The sequence below is a fragment of the Sitophilus oryzae genome, unplaced genomic scaffold (genome assembly GCF_002938485.1).
Source record: "Sitophilus oryzae breed Bouriz unplaced genomic scaffold, Soryzae_2.0 scaffold_1178_pilon_pilon, whole genome shotgun sequence".
Taxonomy (NCBI): Eukaryota; Metazoa; Arthropoda; class Insecta; order Coleoptera; family Curculionidae; genus Sitophilus; species Sitophilus oryzae.
In genome coordinates this window covers 708,349-723,919 of record NW_022145813.1, presented here as the reverse complement: position 1 = coordinate 723,919, position 15,571 = coordinate 708,349, and the positions used below count along the sequence as shown (strand labels likewise).

Below are 15,571 nucleotides of genomic sequence, written 5' to 3'. Positions count from 1 at the left end.
TATGTAAAATTATATGGGAAATGTCATCGATCGTCATTTCCAAGCCAACTGGACGCCATTTTTTTTCGATCATATGGTATATTTCGATAGTTTCAGAGATATTAATAAATTAATAAGAAAATATATTTTTCAGCCTATTTTAAAAAAAATATTAAACCAGAACTGGCCTGAAATGAAAACTATATTAAGGTATTTACTTCAAATAGTCTGTACTTACTTTGCAATAATTATGGTAATCGTAAATCATACAGGATGTTTAAAATTCTATGCCAAACTTTCTAAAATATAAACTAATTTTTCTTCCTTTTTTTAATAGATGGAGAATTTTAATAATATTATTTTTTCAATAGACGCAGAATTAAACAATGAACTTGTTTTGTATTTAGAGTGTTCAAAAAATTTATAACGGTTTTGCAGATATTCGCGGTTTTATATTTCATATGGTATTTTCCACAGTACATTTTTATCAAAGCCATGCAATGATTTTTCTCTTGTATTTTACCGTTGAAAGAGTCACATGAAGTAATACTGCGTGTATCTGCAAAACCGTTCAAAATTTTGAAATACTTTATATACAAAAAATGTTAATTTTTTAACTCTCCATCTTATTAAAAAATAATAAAACCCTGTAGTATATGGGTTTTCCATTTAAAAAAAATAAAGAAAAATTATTTTATATTGTAAAAAGTTTGGAGTAGAATTTTGAACACCCTGCATGATTGAATATTGAATACCTAATACAGTTTTGATTTCACGACCATTCTTGTATTTGTAATAATTTTTTAAGGAAGGTTGAAAAAAATATATATTTTTTAATTTATTAATATCTCTGAAATTATCAAAAATATATTTACTCATATCTTAGGATTAACAAAAATGCAATAAAATACAGGGTGTTCCATTTAAAAAAATCATCCCAAACTCATACTTTTTTAAGTCACCCTATAGAAGATACATCCTCGTACCCTTGTTTATATAGGCTCGTACATACTTTAGGTTAGCACTTAAACAAAAAGGTTTTTTATTCTAGGAGCTAGAGATGCCCGGCACACTATTGCCGGACTTTGAAATACATGTTTAAATAAATTATTGTATTTTAGTAAATCAGTGCAAATGAAACTTTATTTTTTTAATATATCGTATCGACAGCATTTCTTTTTTAAAATTGTATGCAAGAGTCGGGAAACACTATTTGTAATAAATTAAAACAATCATTTTGAACAAATAAGAAATTTCCTATATAATACCATCATACAAACAGGTAAAAACGCTAGGATCAAACGCTAGTCTTGGTTTGGTCAAGTTTGGTCTTGCTGTTTGTGTAAGACCAGGACCAATACCACAAGACCAGTCTTGTTCATCACTAATTAATTAATTAATTTTTACTCTATAACTGTTAAATATTTAGCACCTAAATGATTTTATTTGTTCTAGATGCGATCAAATTGGATAATTTGGACCAGCAGTGTTCTGTTCGCAGCTTTCTTTACTCTAGTCACATTACAACCTATTGATGATTTTGCGGATCTTCGGGGACCATACTGTGAACAAATCGGATGCTGTACAAGTAGACAAGACACCTGTTCAAAACCTATAATAGGTAAAAATATTATTTTTTCGTCTTATTAGAACCTACTTACTAATCTTTGGTATTAATGGTTTTTTATATACAGGAACGTTATGCTACTGTGATGATTTCTGTAACAGAACAGACGTGCACGACTGTTGTCCCGATTTTTGGTCTTACTGCAGAGGAATAGACCTTCCAACTCCTCTACCTCCCACAACACCAAGACCTCCTCCAGAGGAAGTAAGGTCATGTTTCCATGAAGGCAGGGTATTTTTTCTTAACCAAACTTCAAAAAATAATTGCAACGAATGGTAAGTTTTTCATTTTTACTCTATTTCTTTGCTGGTAATTTCTCGGATAGTTTTATAATAATACACCAATTATCAGCAGTTGTTACAGCAAATTATACCTATCTGTTTTTTGTTCCTTGTACTTAAAGTAAATTTGTTTGTAGTCGATGTGCACAAGTTGGCAGCTCTCTCGAGATGTTGTGTGAAAGAAACGTTTGCCTTATTGAGCCTGATATTGTTTACAACGTAAATGCAGATTTTCGTCATGGCTGGAGAGCATCAAACCACTCAAAGTTCTGGGGCAGAACACTTGGCGATGGCATTAGGCTGAGGTAGATATTTTTTATATTAATGATTCAGGTAAAAATAATACCTTAAACAGAGAGCCAGTTGATCATGATTATATACCGGGTGCGTCTCAAAAGTGGGTTACCCCTAACTTTTTTATTTTTTCAGATAAGAAACGAGATTTGGTATGTTAGAATATGACATAAATATAATTAGGATTGACTGACGTGTTTGAATTGTTTGCGGTCACTTCCTGTTTTACCGGAAATAACAACTGTTGATTTTTAAATGACATCCTCGGTATTTTTTACTTTATTTGATAGAAAATAAGACTCTAATGAATATAATGAACATATATATTGTAATATACTGTTCATAACGACAATTTGACTCGAAATACCAAGTGTGTGGTACCAAATTATTCGTAAAAAATTTGTTTTCTCCAAATATGCTAATGAGCCACACTTGTTCCATTTGAAAAAATTGAGATACGATTACAAATTAATAAGATTTGGGCATCTTTTAACCGGCCAGGACACGACACGAAAAACATTGGACGATTAATCTATTTTCAAAGGCTCCTGGATTAAAAATTAATGTTTTTAATACTACTTTACTAGTCTAGATTGAAATTTAAAATACAATTTTTTTAAACGAAAGTTGACATTTCATGGTATGTCATTCTATTCAGAATTCAGTGTGTCATGAGGATGTCATTTAAAATCCAAAAGTTGTAGTCATTTCCGGTGGAACAGGAAGTGACCAAAAAACATTTAATACGCCAATCAATCCTAATTTATGTCATTACCAAATCTCGCTTTTTTATCTGAAAAAATGAAAAGTTGTAGGGGTGAGCTACTTTTCAGATGCACCCGGTATAATACGAGCTGATTTGTATTTTTTCGATTGAATTTTTCTAGATTGGGAACATTACAACCTCAGAAAGACGTTATGAGAATGAATCCGGTAAAAAGATACTACGATCCAGCCAGTTTACCTAGACAATTTGACAGTTCCGTCAATTGGCCTAGGTACATTACAGGTATTCAAGATCAGGGATGGTGCGGCTCCTCTTGGGCTGTATCAACAGCTGCTGTGGCTTCCGATAGGTAAAACACATTTTTTACAAAGTCTTGATCATATATATTGATATTCAATACACAGTTATACAATTCGTGTCTTTTAGTGAGTCCGCGAAACACCTACTACACCTATTCTTCTATAAAATCGAGTTGTCAGAATACTTAGATGTTTAGATGGTTTTTGTTAAAAGGGGCCTCAGTAAAGCTTACAGTCCTACTTGTTACAAAATATGGGATAAACGAATACCTATGTTAGGATTTTAAATTCTAAAATTTAAAAGACCGTAAGTGTGGTTTGGTTAGGAACACTCAATTGGCTATGGTTAGAATCAAAACCAAGAATCATAACAAGCCTGCTACGTCGTATGATCATTTACATGACAATCTGCATATTTTCCTAGATATTCACTTACCTTATGCTATGTAACAAGTAACAAGTCCGGTTCTAAACTCCATCACAACTTTTTTTAAAAACACGATTGAGTCTGGTGCTTTTAGTCGAAAATACACACAATATGGTGACACTCGAAAGCAAGCGGAAATGACCGGCTTGTACTGAATCTCTCTCTCTCTCTCTCTCTCTTTGCTCGTTTCCTCAGTCATGAGCGCCGTGATCTCTTTGGAATGCCTCTATTCTTCTTTCTGTTGTCTTCTTCCACATTTCTCGATCTTCAACCTGGCGTGAAGGGACCCGTCTGTGACTTATTTGATTTGATCTCATAGGCGATCGGCCTCTACTTCTCTTTCCCTGTACTTCTCCCGTCATTATAAGCCTGTCTATATTGCCATTTCGTCTTCTAGCCATGTGTCCAAAATCCTGCAACACTCTCTCCATGCATAATGATGATAGTCTGGTGGATACATTTAACTCTTTCAATATCGACTGATTAGTTCTCCTCGCGGTCCAGGGAATTCTAAGCAATCTCGTGTAGCACCACGTTTCAAAGTAATCAATATATTTGCGTTCTTTTAAGTGTCCACGATTCTGAGCCATATGAGGAGATTTGAAAGACTAACGTTCGGACCAGATTCATTTTAGTGTTTTTAGTTATGTATGAGCTTTTCCATATGTTGGTAAGTTTCAGCATCGCACTTTTGGCCAAGGCTATTCTTTTAACTTCCTCTACGCATCCGCCCATGTTGCTTATTATTTACCCCAGATATGTAAAGCTGCTTACCCTTTCGAGATCGTCAAGCAGGTGAGTTCTGTTTACGACATTAGGCTTATCATTAGTTTTGTTTTGGTTCTGTTTATTGTTAGACCAAACTTTCCACTCTTTGGCTCTAATATGTTTAAGAGAACTGCCATTTTCTTCTCCGCTACAGCAAATATGGTGGTGTCAACCAAACCCAACTAAATCAGTACATACAGCGTAAGTTGCTTATTTGATCTTCCCCAACAAGAATTTCACCTCATCTAGGGAGTCCCCCATCATAGTTTCGCCATATATGTTAAAAAATGTAGGAGATAAAACGCACAGTTGTCTCACACCTCTTTGTGGGTGGAAGTCTCGAGTCATTATATCTTTTTGATTAAGTTAATTAAGTGATCTGGAACGCCCATTTGGTTGAGTACTTCCCATAACCTATTCCAGTTGACAAACTCGAAAGCCTTGTTGTAGTCTATAAAGCACATATACCATGAGGACATTATATTCGCGCCATTTTTTTTACTCAATAAGCTGTGGTTAAAAATAATACTTCCTTTATTCTAGATATGGAATTATATCTAAAGGCAAGGAGGAAGTACAATTAAGTGCCCAAAATATCATTTCTTGTATACCAAGATCAAAAGGTTGTGAAGGAGGACGGCTTGATAGAGCTTGGACCTTTGTAAGAAAATATGGGTAAGATTTTGTCGTTTATTATAATAAAATATTTGCCTACATTATATCTTTCAGAGTTGTTGATGAACCATGCTTCCCATATACCGGTTCAAATTATACCAGATGTTCTATCAGGAGGATAGGTTCCTTGGCAGAAGCTCATTGTATTCCTCCTAGGTACAGCGAACGTACTGGACGATACAAAGTTGGTCCAGCTTATAGGTTAGGAAATGAGACCGATATTATGTACGAAATTCTAAGATCTGGACCAGTTCAAGGTAAAGAAAAAGTATGGCATATTATTGATTTGGGTTTTAATTGTATTTATTTATTTCAGCTACATTAAAGATCTATCATGATTTCTTCTCCTACACTGGAGGTATTTATAAACATACTGATTTGTCTCTGGCTCATCAGCAAGGGTATCATTCGGTGAGGATTGTTGGTTGGGGAGAAGAATTTACTTCTAATGGTTTGCAGAAATATTGGGTAAGGTTATTGATTCATTGACTAAATATTTGTGTTTGTAAAATTATTATGGAGAGTTTTTAACGCAGTTGTTTGTATTTTTAGAAAGTTGCAAATAGTTGGGGTACCGACTGGGGTGAGGCGGGGTACTTCAGAATTGTAAGAGGTGTCAACGAATGTGATATAGAAGCTTTTGTGCTGGCTGTGTGGTCTGAAGTTGATAGACGAATCTTGGTATCTAACGGTATATAAAGCTAAGCACAATTTCAACAAGGTTTACATTTTTAGCTTATGTAGCTATAAAACTATTTTTGTACAGATCTTTTTATTCATAGTAATTTTTTTAAGTTTTTTGTTTACAATCAAAGCTGTTTATTCGCTATATATATTTTTAATATGCCCATTTTTACCAGTCATATACATCAAAAACATATTTAAAGGTACCTACTAAAGTGTTTCAAACTAAAGTTTCTGTATATTGGTTGTAGAAAGTGCGTATATTAATTTAATATTCATTATATATTTATGAAATATATTCTCTCCCGCCAAATAGAGGGCTTTGACTGTAAGGAAAATTACCCGAAAATATTAGAGTTACTGCCATTTTTAAAACGAGTGACGCAAAAACATGTGTTTTTGATCTGATGTGTTCTTCTTTTAACTGCCATACAGAATTGTGTTCAGATGAGAAGCGCACTGTTGATAATTCGAGTACATTTATTTATTTTTATTTTTTATTATATGTATTATGTATTGATTTTCGACGGAAATAAGGATACACTTATAGTGTGCAGCGGTATATAAATAATGCGTATTCATCAGATATTTTTAATAGATTTTTTAAATTATATTATTGCTGAACAGTTTTTTTCTTTCAGCATTATACATTGTGTATTTTTAATTTAAAAATTTTATTTCATTAGTACATAGATAATTTAATAACATATAACTGTAATATGTATTCAAAATAGTTTTGTATATAAAATAAATTTACAATATAAATCCAGTACATCTAACTACTAAATTCAATTTGACAAAAAAAAAATACAAAAAATAAGATTTTTTTAATATTATATTTTTATATCTACTTATTACAGTTCTCCTGTACGAATAATTTTCATTAAGCCTTCAATGTTATTATTTTTGATAGCTGTCCTGCAATGGTTGATCATAACTGCCGAATTTTGTCCAACTAAAAAGTTAATATTTATATGTAAATGTGTAATAAAAAACATTTTGTAATATTTTGATATTTTTTATACCTCTCAGCCTCGACGCTTTTTGAAGGATGTTGTTGATTTTTTTCATCGTTTCAATTCCTTCATTATAATTATGAACTTTAATGTTGTATCCACTTATTAGTTCTTTGTTTATACCATCCAAGTCTTTATAATGGTTAATCATCTCTTTACTAGAAACAAGATTAATTAACATTACCATAGTGAGTTTTATCTAAAGAAGACAATATTCTACCAATGTGTACTACCAGTCATGACCGATGCATGCCTGGACAATTAAAACGGACATTTTAAGGAAACTGCAGGTCGCACAACGCTCAATTGAACGAAATATGCTGGGAGTAACCAAAAAACCGTAACAGAATAGAGTGGATACGACAAAAGACACCGGTAATAGATGCCATATCCACAGAATCAAATCCCTCAAGTAGCAATGGACAGGATACCTGGTACCTGGCAAGAAAGACGAACAATAGAATCTGTTTGGTTTGTTGTCCATCAGATGGACCACAAAAATTACAGCATGGTATCCACGAGGAATTAAGAGACCTGGAAGAAGACCAAACCTGAGATGGGACCATGCTATTACGAAATTAGCAGGGATAACTTGGTCCCGCATAGCCAACAATAGACCAAAATGGTCCCAACTACAAAGAGAGTGTCAAAATATGTGAGGGAGTCTACATAAAATGATGATGATGATCATAGTGAGAACTTAAACTAAAAGAGACTTACATGTCGTTAATTCTGCTGTCTTCTGCTCTGATTACCAAGTTTCTGATGTGACTCAGTCTATCAGCAACATCCGTATCCAGTTTCAGTCTAGCTTCTTGAATGTCACTCAATTTCTGCATTAGGTTTTTCAGGTTTTCTTCTTCTTGCAAAAACGAGGCTCTAGACTATTATAACACTAAGTTAACAAAAATAAATGACCTAATAACTTCTTACTTCTAAGCTTTCCAGTTTAAGATAACCAGCTAGAGACTGAAGCAAATCAGCGGCTAAGAACATATTGTCGGTGTAAAAAGTAACTTTTCCAGATATTTCAAACACCAGCATTAAGTCTGTTTCGTCTCTTAAACATTTTATATCCAATACTAAGTTTGGACCGGATTCGAATTCTATATCGGATGAAAACAAGAAGTTTTGATTGATCCACATGCATATCCTTTGTAATCTTTCATTAATTTTAAATTGTAGGTATCCTGAAAAATGAAATTATTTCAGTGTCGATAGGTATAAGAAAAAAGAAGTATTGAAAATAGTTAGAGTTAGAGTGAGAACATCAGATTTTAACTCTTAATGTACCGGGTGGTCAACTAAGAATGGACGCCGGCTGTATCTCAGAAACTACTTTTATCGTATAACTTTGGAAAAAAAAATTGTACAAAGTAAATCAACCAAGAGAAATCTCTGGAAATTATTTTTGGGCGTTTCTCTGATAGCCAATCAGAAAACAGGGTTTTTCTCAAAAATATGAAGTGAACAGGTATTTTAAATATTACTATTATAATCATCGAGAAATTTGTAATTTTTTTGATGAGTGTTTTGCTCTGTCTCATAAAATAAATTGGTGGGGGAAGGTTAACCTTGCTTTTATTAAAATAAGGATAACTCAGGTTTGGGTTAGCCGATTTAAACAAATTAGGGCTCGTTTAAAAGAGTTTTTCTTCCTTAATGATCTCCAGTATAAACTTTGATTCCATAATTTTTTTCATGGTAGCTAGAGGGCACTGTTTGACATCATAACAGATATTGCGCTTTTGCATAAAAAAATTAAATAGAAGGCTATATTTATCTTTGCACCGTTAAATAGAGCGCAAAATTTTCAAAATATCAGCGCAAACCGCAACTTTCTATCTTCTATCTAGCCGGAGATATTAAGAGAATAAATCATGTTAGGCTGCCGCTTAGGATTATATGGTCTAAAAATTATAGTAGTAGGCTAAGAAACAAAAAAGATAACTTGGTCAAAATATCAAAACATATATTTTAATTTCATTTTAATACCATTTAATTGTTATTTATCCATGTTCGTTCTTGATTCGAGCCCATAAATTAAAACCCAGGCATATTGAATCCGATGACCATACATACATTACCTCTTTTTGTTTCCTAGCCTAGTACTATAATTTTTAAACCATATAATCGTAAGCGGCAGCCTAACATGATTTGTCCTATTAATATCTCCGGTTAAAGAGAAGGTAGAAAGTTGCGGTTTGCGCTGATATTTTGGAAATGTTGTGCTCTGAACTGTGCAAAGTGAAATATAGCCTCCTATTTAAATTTTTATGCAAAAGCGCAATATCTGTTATGATGTCAAACAGCGCCCTCTAGCCACCACGAAAAAAATTATGGAAACAAAATTTATACTGGAGATCATTAAGGAAGAAAAACTCTTTTAAACGAGTCCTAGTTTGTTTAAATCGGCTAACCCAAACCTGAGTTATCCTTAGTTTAATAAATGCAAGTTTAACCTTCCCCCACCACTTTATTTTATGAGATAGAGCAAACTACTGTACATAAAAAAATACAAATTTCTCGATTATTACAACAGTAATATTTAAAATACCTGTTCACCTGCATATTTTTGAGAAAAACTCTGTTTCCTGATTGGCTATCAGAGAAACGCCCCCTAGCGAACATTTTTCGAACTTGAAAATAATTTCCAACGATTTCTCTTGATCAGAGTTCACTTATAATTTCTTCCCTAAAGTTATACGACAAGTAGTTTCTGTCCGGCGGCGGCGTCCATTCTTAGTTGGCCACCCGGTACTTTTAATGTTTTGTTCCTAAACCCAGCAATAGACCTACGAAATGAGCCTACTGGTTCCCTGTCTTATAAGGCAGCCCTTGCTTATAAGGCCTACCGTAAATTTGACTATACGAACTATCCACTGTTGTTGTCTAGAATTTATGATTGGAGTAAAATAATAAAATCTGTAAGTCTACACTTGGATGCCTATATAAATATACCTATATAAACTACTCCTTTTTCTAGGCATTTGAAGATGACTTTTGACAAAAATTTTAAAAATTACAGCCTTACCTTCTGGCCTAGTTTTTCCTGGAGTTTTCTTTAAATAGTACATGGAGAAACATGGTAATTGTTTGGTTATTTCAAATACATGAAACTGTACACTGTTAGGGTATCCTATCAGAGCCTTAAAAACCATAATACATGTTAACTAAATAAAAAGTATTTACATATATTACCTTAATGTGGATGTCGACAGCGTTATCTCGCGGTAAATACAAAGGTATTGACATATCTGATGATAGTTTTGATGTTTCTGGATGAACAACATGACTCTCCCCTTTGAATATGCCTTCGGCAAAAATAATCACTGCCTTAATGATAGTTGCATTGTTGGTGCTTATGTATACTTCAACGTGTGGCTATAAAAAAATATACAGGCATTAAAAACTGAATTTTATTATAAAAACATATTGTCTCCATTTTTATTTTTACTTATTCAACGTTTCAAACATAAGCGCCTCTATGTGCTATTAAGTGGAACCTGATAATGGACAGTGACGAATCTGCTTAAAATGTTGTATGAGAAAAAATAAAATCTAATGCTTTTGATTCATTTCCACAACGTTAAAAAAAGTCTAACATACTTTTTGATGTTTATCTTCCAAGTTAGTATTAACGATAATCTGTAGCCTTGTATTGGACGGAATAACTCCACTGTCTTCAAAGCTATCAGTTTGATTTCCAGAGTTAAAATTATATTTTATGTTGCTCTCGTAGTGTTTGAGCTCCATTAGTAGCGCCTGTTTCTGAGACAGTAAATCTCTAATGGTATCTTGTTCAACGTTAGAACTACCTCCACTTGATACGATTTTCGTGGTAGTATAACCTCTAACTATGGAAATAAACAAATTTTAATTATTGTACTACCAAAATAATTAATATTAAGAAGTGTACTTACCTTCACCATCTACTGAAATACATATCAAATCGTTTTTGCCTATAGATCTGTAGTCACCCTCCACTATTCCTGCTACCCCAGCTCCCATGGAATCTTTGAATACCACTTCGCCAGTTTTTGGTATTCTGCAGTCAATTTTACCATTAGACCAGCCTGTGAGAAGCTGCGGTGTGTTGTATCCTAGTAAATCGTACTGATGCATAGTTACAGCAAAATTCTTAGACTGTAAAGATTTTTTTTATATTAAAGATATTATTTGTAACATATAATCCATAATGTCTGTACAACGAGTCAGGGAAGATTTCGATATACTATAATATACATTCATAAAATGACAGTAAATACAATTTTCCTATGAATTAAAATCACAGATTAAAATGACTGAGATTTGTCACATAATCTCGTGGGACATGCTTTAGTGTATTCGTTTTAAAAATAAAAATAAATAAATAATCAAGTCTCTCAAAGAGATCACTGAAAAAAAATTAACTCAATCACAACAAAATACTTTTGTCTATTACTTGGTACTTATCTCAAACAAATTTGTAATGTCACGCAGATGTAAACAAAGGCAACGGAAACATTTTTGGTCAGTTGAAAATGTTATGTTTTTTTTATTTTTAGCCCCATTTTCTTGATTTTTTTAGCAAATTGTATATACATATATCAACTTCAACGTAAACTTGGTATTTGGCTTATTATACAGGGTTAATGGAAGAGTTGTTTTTTGCCCTACCTTTAAAACACATTGTGAAATAATTTCGTGAGTAAATTTTTCTAAAACATTATTTTTCGGTCAAGTTTCAAGAGCAAAATGAACTTGTTACAAGCATTTTGCAAATTTTTCAATTATCGTTACTTTTTGATGTTATTCTTCATAATGGCGAGGTAGTTGTAGTGATTATTGTTGTGTACAGTTATTGAATATGGTTCTTAGTGTCGAAGATTGTGCAAAAGTCACTTGTTGAAGATGGCCGATATTATGAATATTCGCTTGGTCCTTGAAGAAGGGAATTGGAAAACATAACATAATATAGTGACAGCCTCATTAACATTATGAACCGATGTCTAGAGACAGTAAGAGCAGCCGGGGGAAGCAATACAAAGTATTAGAGTATTTTTTAGAAGTTTTTTGTTTGTTTGTACATTTAGTTACTACAGTTATTTTTTTTAAATCCTTAGTTTTTCTAGTGTTGTCGGCGACGGCGTCAGCGATGGCTATGAAATGAGGATCGCTGACGCCGTTTTTATTCGATCATACGGTATTTATTAAAATCAAGCCTGTTATCGATATATTTTAACGTTTTTTAAATTTTAATATAGTGTTCTAATCAGCTCTGTAATCAGTGTCGATATGATATTACGATAATAGTCACGACAAGCTATCTCCTGACAATTAAAAATAACATAATAAAGTAATGATAGTTGACCAAATTGCAAATTGTTAGTGGCTCTTAAAGTTCATATTTTGCTCTTAAAAATTAACCGCAAGGCATCTGTTGATATGAGTGAAAAAAGAAAATGGTCTGAAGAGAATATAGAAAAATAATGTTTTAGGAAAAGTCACTCATGAAATTATTGCACAGAAACTTTTAAAGTTAGGGTAAAAAATTACCCTTTAATTGATTCAAGCCAAATACTAAAGTTTATAAAAAACTCAGCTTATGATTAAAAGTTGATAGATTTATATACAGTTTGCTAAAAAATTCATGAAAATTAAAAAAAATATATATAACACTTTAAACTTGATGAAAAAATGTTCCGTTGCGTTTTTTTTTGCATTTGAGTGTATTTACTTTAATTCTCCATAGCCTTAGACTGTTCTCATATACTCCAACAGTACCATTTGATACCGAGTATCCAAATCTGTTCTCTGTGAGTGAAATCAATCCAGTAACCACCTCTGTTTCATTGTGTTCTGCGAGAATTTGGTCCCCCTTGTAGATCCTGATGTTAAAGTCTTCAGAACAAACTATAAGCTCATTATTCCCGTCTTTGTTGTAATCCATTAACATTATTGAGGTCACCATATCACCAATGGCTACCCAGAATATCTCGTCACCCTTGTGGTCGTAACCATGAACTGAGGAATTCCCTCCCACCATAATTACAGGAGTCTTGTATGTCCTGAATTGACCAAGAGCAACGGATTTAACTCCATCTTCGCATTCTTTATAGAAAATGTCTTTGTTATCGTGAACGTGGTACACTAGTAAATGTGAAGCAGTACCTGATTAAATTAAAGAAAATATATATGCCTACATTTTTTTGGATAATTTTTATAAAGTTTACCAATTATTAGAACGTCGTTCTCTTCATTTGGAATAAGTTGTCCTGATACTAGAGCTGTAATATTTTGGTTAATGTTTAGAGTTGCTATTTCCTTATTAGATTCTGACCAAACAATTTTACCAATACTTGGTGCATTTTTTCTGTGAGGACTGTGTATTAATATCTACAAAGTATCAAAATATTGAACCAAACAAGGGAAAAAAAGAATTGTAACATGAATTCTAAACTTTTTACGGGTATCAGAATTTCCATTATGAATTATGAAATACCGGGTGCGTCTCAAAAGTGACTCCCGTCTCCATATTTTTTCAGGGTACAAAACGAGATTTTTATATGTTAGTACATGACATAAATTAGGATTGATTGACGTATTCATTGTTTTCGGCAATCACTTCCTGTCTCACCGGAAATGACTACAACTTTTGATTTTTAAATTGCACCATCGTTATTTTGTTACTTTAGTCGATACAAAATGACACTCTGAATAAAATGACATATCATATGTGAACTTTTGACATTTTCGAATATGGTTTATTTGAAATTGCAACATGCGGTTCATAATGAACGAAGGGTTGTGTCTCACTGTTGGAATTATACAGATTGTTAACTCAACAGTTACTTACAACGGGAAACAGAATGGCAACACTGCCTATTGAGAACGGCTGCACTTATAGGGTTTTCTGCCGATTCGTCCTGTCGCGTTGTCTATTGACGAGCGGGCCGAGGTTGCCATATTTCAACTATAAAGCTCTTGCCGCGAGAAATAAACAAATTAACAACCTGTATACAGTTCCATGGCAGTCGCTGGATGCGCTGGCCGCCGTTGGCATCAGTGTTACGGCAGTCTATAATTATATAGCAGACATATACATATACTGTCTTCTTCGCAGTACATGTACATTTTTTACCCAAGTGAGACACCACTCGATAACGACAATTTGACTCGAAATATCCAGTGTGGGGTTATTCAAGAGCGGTTCAATTATTCGTAAAAAAATGCTTTTTCCAAATAAGCTAATGAACCACCCTCGTTCTATTTGAAAAAATTGAGATATGATTAAAAATACGATTTGGGCTTCTTTTAACCGGCCAGGACAAGACACTAAAAACTTTAGACGATCAAATGTATTTTTTCAAGGCTCCTTGATTAAAAATTAGTGTTTTTAACACCAATTGAAATTTAATTTTGATTTAAGCGAAAATGTTAAAAGTTGACAGATAATATGTCATTCTATTCAGAGTGTCATTTTCTATCGAATTAAATAAAAATATACCGAGGGTGTCATTTAAAAATCAGAAGTTGTAGTCATTTTCGGTGAAACAGGAAGTGGCTGAAAAGGATTGAATACGTCAATCAATCCTAATTTATGTTATATATACTAATGTTAGAATAGATTTGGTATATACCAAATCTCGTTTTTTTATCTAACTTGTGAGACGCACTCGGTATATAAATATATTATAAGGTTTATTATATTTCCAATAAGTATAAAAAATATGCATTTAAAAAATAGATATATTTTGTATTACCTTGTCTGTGTTAGTAGCTGCGGTAATACACGGATGCGTTCCGTCATATTTACCGATTGTCACAAGTGCTGGTACTATTTTATAACCTAATTCCAGTGTAAATACTGGCCTAACTTGTTTATCCATTTGTATATTCGGTTATATTGAAATATTAAAAGAACAACATGGGAAAGTATAGGTTAAATTGTGGGAAATACAAACAAATAGGATATTGAAGCGTAGCCAGGGTGATTTAATCGATTTTTTACTGTCCTCGAGCGTTTGCACGTACACCGGTAAAACCGGAGCCGGTGCTGGTGCTGCCGGTACTGGTATCGATTGCAATAAAAATAAATTACCTCCTTCACACATACTCTGATGCGCTAAATTGGACAGCAAATGGTGCCGGTTGCCGGCCCCGGATTTGTCGGTGTTTGTGCAAACGCTCTGAATGTGCGCTTTTTTACAATTTTTTACTTAGTAGCTCCAAATAATTATGAACTATTCCAAAGACACTTTTTTCTAATATATGATACATAGAAATTCATTTTTTAAACTTATTCTTATATTCCAAGCATTTGTATCACAAATCTGAAATTTATAGTAGATATTTAAAGTAAACGACAGCGCTTTCAGGTGGAGCGGAGCGTCCGCAACGGATCGTCCGCGACTTCGAGCAAGTACCATAAGTTTTTATGAACAATTTCACATGGGTCGCGTATGCTCCATCCGGATCACGGCCATATACATAAACACATTATTTTTTCGATCTGAAAGCGCTGTAAGTAGGAATTTATCGCAAAAATACAAAAAATAGGAGGAAATAATTTATAAACAAATTTAACAGCGCTTTCAGATGGAGCCGACCGTTCGCGTGTTTTTAGATTAATGTGTTTATGTATATGATCGTCATCCGGACGGAGCATACGCGACCCATGTGCAATTGTTCATATAAACTCATGGTACTTGCTCGAAGTCGCAGACGGTCCGCGCGGACGCTCCGCTTCATTTGAAAGCGGTGTAAGTTTTCAAATGATGTAATACATCAAAAGCCGAAGATAGACTTGACG

General features: G+C 33.3%; 2 protein-coding genes across 2 annotated transcripts in view; one reads left to right on the top strand and one right to left on the bottom strand.

Moving 5' to 3' along the window:
- The window catches only part of LOC115890541 (tubulointerstitial nephritis antigen-like), a 49,400-nt gene extending 42,632 nt beyond the window's left edge, over positions 1-6,768 (top strand). Inside the window, exons 2-9 of the mRNA XM_030910805.1 lie at positions 1,435-1,600; positions 1,674-1,881; positions 2,025-2,192; positions 3,069-3,257; positions 4,946-5,077; positions 5,132-5,334; positions 5,394-5,545; positions 5,630-6,768. Of these exons, the coding sequence (XP_030766665.1) occupies positions 1,435-1,600; positions 1,674-1,881; positions 2,025-2,192; positions 3,069-3,257; positions 4,946-5,077; positions 5,132-5,334; positions 5,394-5,545; positions 5,630-5,776 (1,365 nt within the window). The 3' untranslated portion in view covers positions 5,777-6,768. The remainder of the gene's footprint in view (positions 1-1,434; positions 1,601-1,673; positions 1,882-2,024; positions 2,193-3,068; positions 3,258-4,945; positions 5,078-5,131; positions 5,335-5,393; positions 5,546-5,629) is intronic.
- On the bottom strand, positions 6,180-15,037 carry LOC115890534 (Bardet-Biedl syndrome 2 protein homolog). The gene is made up of 11 exons (XM_030910791.1): positions 14,523-15,037; positions 12,993-13,155; positions 12,497-12,930; positions 10,701-10,923; positions 10,387-10,634; positions 9,979-10,161; positions 9,812-9,926; positions 7,711-7,967; positions 7,498-7,661; positions 6,787-6,935; positions 6,180-6,716 (listed from the first exon to the last, which is right to left on the bottom strand). The coding sequence occupies exons 1-11, from the start codon at positions 14,646-14,648 to the stop codon at positions 6,616-6,618; spliced, it is 2,163 nt and encodes a 720-aa protein (XP_030766651.1). The 5' UTR covers positions 14,649-15,037; the 3' UTR covers positions 6,180-6,615.
- Between the last annotated feature and the right edge of the window lie 534 nt (positions 15,038-15,571).

What these genes read in the sequence shown, in the direction of transcription:
- LOC115890534 (XM_030910791.1), bottom strand. Translation starts at nt 14,648, where the DNA reads ATGGATAAACAAGTTAGGCCAGTATTTACACTGGAATTAGGTTATAAA. An exon ending in TATTTCAGTAGATGGTGAAG is followed by an intron (nt 10,635 to 10,700) that starts GTAAGTACACTT and finishes TTATTTCCATAG; the next exon opens with TTAGAGGTTATACTACCACG. An exon ending in TGGAAGATAAACATCAAAAA is followed by an intron (nt 10,162 to 10,386) that starts GTATGTTAGACT and finishes ATTTTTTTATAG; the next exon opens with CCACACGTTGAAGTATACAT.